Source organism: Solanum tuberosum, unplaced genomic scaffold (assembly GCF_000226075.1).
Source record: "Solanum tuberosum cultivar DM 1-3 516 R44 unplaced genomic scaffold, SolTub_3.0 scf00258, whole genome shotgun sequence".
Classification (NCBI taxonomy): Eukaryota; Viridiplantae; Streptophyta; class Magnoliopsida; order Solanales; family Solanaceae; genus Solanum; species Solanum tuberosum.
In genome coordinates this window covers 850238-856084 of record NW_006239179.1, presented here as the reverse complement: position 1 = coordinate 856084, position 5847 = coordinate 850238, and the positions used below count along the sequence as shown (strand labels likewise).

General features: G+C 37.5%; 1 protein-coding gene across 1 annotated transcript; it reads left to right on the top strand.

The window, feature by feature from the left end:
- Positions 1-441: 441 nt before the first annotated feature.
- On the top strand, positions 442-4392 carry LOC102605118 (uncharacterized). The gene is made up of 6 exons (XM_006357670.2): positions 442-612; positions 793-976; positions 1697-2323; positions 3084-3516; positions 3615-3696; positions 3981-4392. The coding sequence occupies exons 1-6, from the start codon at positions 583-585 to the stop codon at positions 4182-4184; spliced, it is 1560 nt and encodes a 519-aa protein (XP_006357732.1). The 5' UTR covers positions 442-582; the 3' UTR covers positions 4185-4392.
- Positions 4393-5847: the final 1455 nt, after the last annotated feature.

The window sequence follows — 5847 nt, the reverse complement described above, 5'->3', positions numbered from 1 at the left end:
GTAAAATAAAATCTATTTATTTTTAATATATGAGTCAAGTAAAATAAAACAGATAAACTAATTTGAGGTAAATATTTCTAGTAACACAGTCGACAAATAGCTAATATAAAACGGAAAGAATAGTATTACTAAGGAGTTGTTTGATGTGAGGTATAAGATATAGTAATAATTTAGGGATAAAATGTAGGATTATTTATCCTGTGTTTGATTGGAGGTATTAGATGGTGTTGAAATTATTTATTCTATGAGTTATACCTTAGTGATAAAATAAGTTATCTCACATATATAATTAAATAACTCATTCGAAATAACTTGTTCCGAACGAAAGGAGCGGAAATGAATGGGCAGAAGAAAAACATGAGGGGCAGTCAAAGGTCAAAGAAACGGCAAAAGATCGCCGACCCCAAATATTTTTAATTTTACTACTCCCATCAGTATCACCCCCCTCGCTCCCTTCCTCTACAAAACAAAACAAAAAACACTCTGCAGTCAGCAATTTCACAGCAGAAAAGAAGAGAGAATTAAAATTATCTCTCTCTCCTTTTAACACACACACAGTGGTTTAGAAGAAAATAGGATCTAATGGAGTACGAAAGGATTCACAAAGTGCAGGTACAAATTTTGGAACTTTTCTCTGCACTCAAAATATGCATTTCTTCCTATGAAATACTTGCAAACTTGTGGGTTTTGTATGTGTTGTTAAAATTACAGTGTGGGTTTGTCTTTTCAATTGGTTAATTTTGGGAAAATTGCTTGGTTTCTTGAATATTTTTTGTTTATGTCTACTTTCAGAGTGGTATAATATCTCCAAGTAAGCTGAGGATGAAGCTTATAGGGCCTCACCATCAAAAGAAGAAGAAAGAAGGATCAAATAGTCATTCCTCAACAACTTCACCTGCTAGGCTTCCCGACGATTCTGAGTTTGTCAACAACAGTTTATTGGCTGCCCAAAGTGGTGGAGATTTTGAGGAAGAGTGTATGTTCATTTCTTCATTCAAATTTAACTTTCATTAGCTTTACAAGATTCAATATTTTTGTGAACTGCTGGATCCACCTCAATAATGTGTAGATAGGTGGAAAAAAAGTTAATGTATATACCCCCAATTTAGATATCTTACTTTGCCTAGATACCAAGTTTAGCAAATTAAATGAAAACTTTTTAATCTTGTGGTTTAAATTAAAGGTGTGTATAGTCTATAAAATTGTGTAGTGTTAAACTTGTCACATAGAATGTTGAAATTGAAAATTTTACTACATATAGTAAGAAAGACAGAACAAAATGGCAAGTAAGACACTTAAATTGGGACGGTTGGAGTACATACTATACATTAAATTATCTCAGTTTTTTTCCCCACTTCCCTTGAGTGAAAATCCTCGACCTTCAAAAACTACCCCCAGCTCCCACTTTTTTTCCTTGATGCAGCTTGACTAAATTGTAGTTTGGATATGTTCCTCTAGGATAGTATATTCTTTTTGTTGATGTTGGGAGGGCTAATTCTTTTTGAGAGTTCAAATTATTAGGTTACTTGAAACAGTCTTTGATTTATCCTACTTTTCAGTTGCAATCCACATTTACTATATGCTGTTACCTGTAATTAGCTTTAAGTAACATCATAGTGTCAAAATATTTTTCACAGTAACCCATGTTGAGTTGCTAGGAGAGGAAATATGTTTTAACTGCCCTTTTGTTATGCAGATTGCAATTTAGAAGCTACAGAAAATAAATTGCCAGGAAATTCTAGGCAAGGTGACGAGGATTTGAATTCTTGCCTGCCAAAAGTAAATGGAGATTCTGCTCGTGTGAAAAGACAGCAATCTTCCAAGATGGATGGCGGAAATTCTAGTTCAGTCCATCCAGTTAAAGGATGTGAAGATGAGAATTTTGATTATGATAGTACATCCAGCTTTGAGTTTCATAAAGGGGAGAGATCAATGCACCACCATTCAATAACATCAAGGTCATTTTCACGCCCTATGTCTTCCAAGTGGAATGATGCCGAGAAGTGGATAATGAATAGGCAAAATATGCAACCTAATCATTCCAAGAAGGTTCAATTACAGAACCAACCATACCGGGGCCCTGCCACTAGCATGGTTAGAGTTGCTCCAGAATCGACTAGTTATGAAAGTAAATTAGCCGTTAAAAAGGTAGATTTTTGTCAACCGGCATGTCAGTTAGTCCCCGAGAAGTTTGATTTTGATCATCCTGGTTCTCAAAGTCAAGGAAACGGGCCGAATGCCGTGTCACTTGACCTTTGCCCTGAAAGTAAGGATTTGACTGAGGTGGTCAGTGGGGACTCTTGTTTGACTGAAGATAGAACAGGTACATTATGGATTCTTTTGTTCTAATGTGGATTTTAACTGCCCTAACTTAATGTAAATATTCTTCAAGATTTTTACACTTTAACCAGGGGAGGGGACGGGGGAAGCATCAAGAGGGAGGGTGAGGTTTTAGGATGAACTATTGTCGGTCCTACTAATGTTAACTGCTTGAATTAAAATACTGATTGTATGCCTCCAGTAGAATCTTATGCCACTCATAGAGGCATGAAGAATCGTCACATTTTAGTGTAGGCATCTAGCGTATGTATTGACAAAGGTGTATACTGAGGTCAATGCATTGGATTTTCAGATGGAGCACTGTCAATCCTACGGCCTCAGGTGTTACCGAAGATTGACGGTTAATATAGTGCCTCAAGTAGAATTCATACATCAGGAAAATTTATGCCCTGGTACTTACCTAAATAATGATGCATGTATTTATTGTTTCATCCACACTCTTGATGGTTTCGCCTGCTCTGTATCTTTAACCAATGCAATGACTAGTCTATTTTTGGGTGGTATGCGAGTGGTATGATTTAAGTTACTGTTCTTCTGCCGGGAAGCATAAGATCTGGTTGAAGTCTTTGCTAAAGTATCCTAAGGTTATTGTACTGAAAACGGTGCTGTTATAGAACTGTAATTGAATTCCAATACACACATTACAGATTAAATAGTTAACTAAGTTTGATGATTTCCCTCTTATATAGAACATTGATTTTATATCGTGCTAATCTGAACTGTTTGATTGAATATCAATGCAGTTGGCCCTGCAATAAGATCAGTCTCCATGAGAGATATGGGAACAGAAATGACACCTATTCCAAGTCAAGAACCTTCAAGAACGGCTACACCTGTTGGTGCAACAACTCCACTCCGCAGTCCCACTTCTTCAATCCCATCTACACCTCGTAGAGGAGAACCAGCTCCGACGCCTACAGAGAATTACATTGACAATGCTTCTCAAACTTCAACAGAAAACAATAAAAGGGAATTGTCGGAGGAAGAATTAAAGATGAAGACAAGAAAAGAGATTGTAGCCCTTGGTGTCCAACTTGGTAAAATGAATATAGCTGCTTGGGCGAGCAAAGATGAGAAGGATAAAAGCAAGGCTGATGCTGTTGACGCTGAACGAATGGAATATGCTAAAAGGGCAGCTGCTTGGGAGGAAGTGGAAAAGTCAAAAGACACTGCAAGGTTGTTCCAATATTAAACTTTGAATTGTTTCAAACACATTTTAAAATATATGTTCTACTGTTAATTATGAATTAACAGAAAGACTATTGATCTTCCAGATATAAGCGTGAAGAGATAAAAATCCAAGCTTGGGAAAGCCAGCACAAAGCAAAGCTAGAGGCAGAATTGAGGAAAATAGAGGTACATCTGATTGTCTATATAGTAAAGTATGTTCTACCGTGATTTAAAAGCCTCACTCTTGGAGAATGTTGGACATGGTTAATTGATCTGAAGTTGATAATGGATGTTTGTATATCAAAACTCTGCTACTGAGATACCTCTTAGAAATTGAACCAACCTGTGTCACGCACTCATACCGAGGCCTTTTAGCATCATATTAAACTTTTACCATGAGTTAAAGATCCAGGGCTTAATTTAATGGAAAATTTTCATGTTATTTTGCACTCATGATATGTATCGTTCAGGCACAAGTTGAACAAATGAGAGCACAAGCTCAAGCAAAGATGGTGAAGAAGATTGCAATGGCAAGACAAAAATCAGAAGAAAAGCGTGCTGCAGCTGAAGCTAGAAGAAATCAGCAAGCTGAAAAAACTACAGAGCAAGTTCAATACATACGCCAGACAGGTCGACTTCCTTCTTCGTCTTTCACATGTTGTGGCTGGTTATGATAAGAAAGATTAAGCAGCAGCTGGAATGCAGATCGTAATCAAGTTTCACATGCACATTAAACTTTCGAGTTAGCCTCTCTCATAATGTCCGGTTTTGTATTAACAGAAAGTATAGTATCGTGTTGAACATTGTCCATCCTTGTATCTATATTTTTGCAACCTGCAAATATAAGTTTTTACATGGAATGAAGTTTGGGTTGGTCATTGATGTTTTTGGCTTCTAACTTGAATAGTGAAACTTGCCTCTTCTGAAAGAGTGTCTGAAAAAGTGAAAGAAGATACTGTAGACACATAAATTGTATTGGATCAAATTCATACAAAATTTGAATTAAATCCATGTTCATTTGGGTTGAATGATTAATTTGGGCTTTACAAATAAAGAAGTCCATCTTATTAAATTCAAATCCAAGGTCCATTTCACCTTGAAGCCCAAACTCATGCCACGTGCACGGTGACTAGGTATCCAATACCAACAAGGTGACGCCACGTGTCCAAATGACGTGGTAGTCTCAGTCAAATGCAAAAACCAATAACAATCCGCCATGTGTCAAAATGACATTCTTTGGCAAATCACAAGCAACCTTGTCCACCCCTACAACTATAAATAGGGGATGGACACGACATTCTAAGGGGAATCAAGAAAACACTTCAATAAGCATTCTGCAATTGGAGGAAGCTACACCATCAACTACATAGCTCTTCGAAGGAGTCATCAACAGAGTTCTTTTCGGAGATCGACTTGAAACGACGAAGTGCTTTTCGATGTTCCCGGAGATCGACAACATCTCAAGGAGGTCTGCATCATCCAACATTTCGAGAAATACGCTACTGAAGGCCCTCGAATCTTGGAGAATCTTAGGAGAGAGAATCAAGAGAACAACAGAATTATACTCACAACGATTCATCAATAAAAATAACATTTTTCTTTATTTATTTTGCTTGCAGTTGATTTTCAGCGCTTAAGGAAATTTGTTGCAAACAAATTTGGCACGCCCAGTGGGACCGATTCTGCTCTTCATCTCTTTCTCTTGCAAATCAGAAACTACAAAGGCAACTACTGCAATGGCCTTCAGAAAGAGTAGTGATTTTTCATACAAGGACTCTACTGATGCCATATCTGCTTATCTCAGTCGTGTTGGCCCGATTACTCGGCGTAAGTTCAAGAACAGTGGGCTAGATGGATCTGTATACTTCACTTCTTTGGAGGCGATGAAAAACAACAACTCTCATATGATAGTCGTAAGCGCAACACCTAGGGGTAATCTTGCGTCTGTGTTCTTTGGAGAATTTTCTCAAATTGGCTTCAACTTTGGTGAATCTGAAGATTCAATGGATTATCCAACTTCAATGAATGTCAATGCTTTGATGGCTGACTCAACTGACATGGACGAGAAGTTTGCGATGATGGAGCAAACCATTGAGGCCTTGAAGAAATCCGTTTATGACAAAAATCTTCATATTGCTCAACTTATGAACAAGTTAGAGGCCTTTACACTTGGAGAGTCAAGTCATATCCCCACTTGTCCATCTGGTTTTGATTAACGAAACAAGGACGTTGAGGAATCTCTAGCAAAGTCAAAATTTTAAAAGGAGAAGCAATCTGCTTCAGTTGCTGCACTATCTGTCCAATAGTTGCAAGACATGATAACGAACACTATCAGGG

What these genes read in the sequence shown, in the direction of transcription:
- LOC102605118 (XM_006357670.2), top strand. Translation starts at nt 583, where the DNA reads ATGGAGTACGAAAGGATTCACAAAGTGCAG. An exon ending in AAAGGATTCACAAAGTGCAG is followed by an intron (nt 613 to 792) that starts GTACAAATTTTG and finishes GTCTACTTTCAG; the next exon opens with AGTGGTATAATATCTCCAAG. An exon ending in TTTGACTGAAGATAGAACAG is followed by an intron (nt 2,324 to 3,083) that starts GTACATTATGGA and finishes ATATCAATGCAG; the next exon opens with TTGGCCCTGCAATAAGATCA.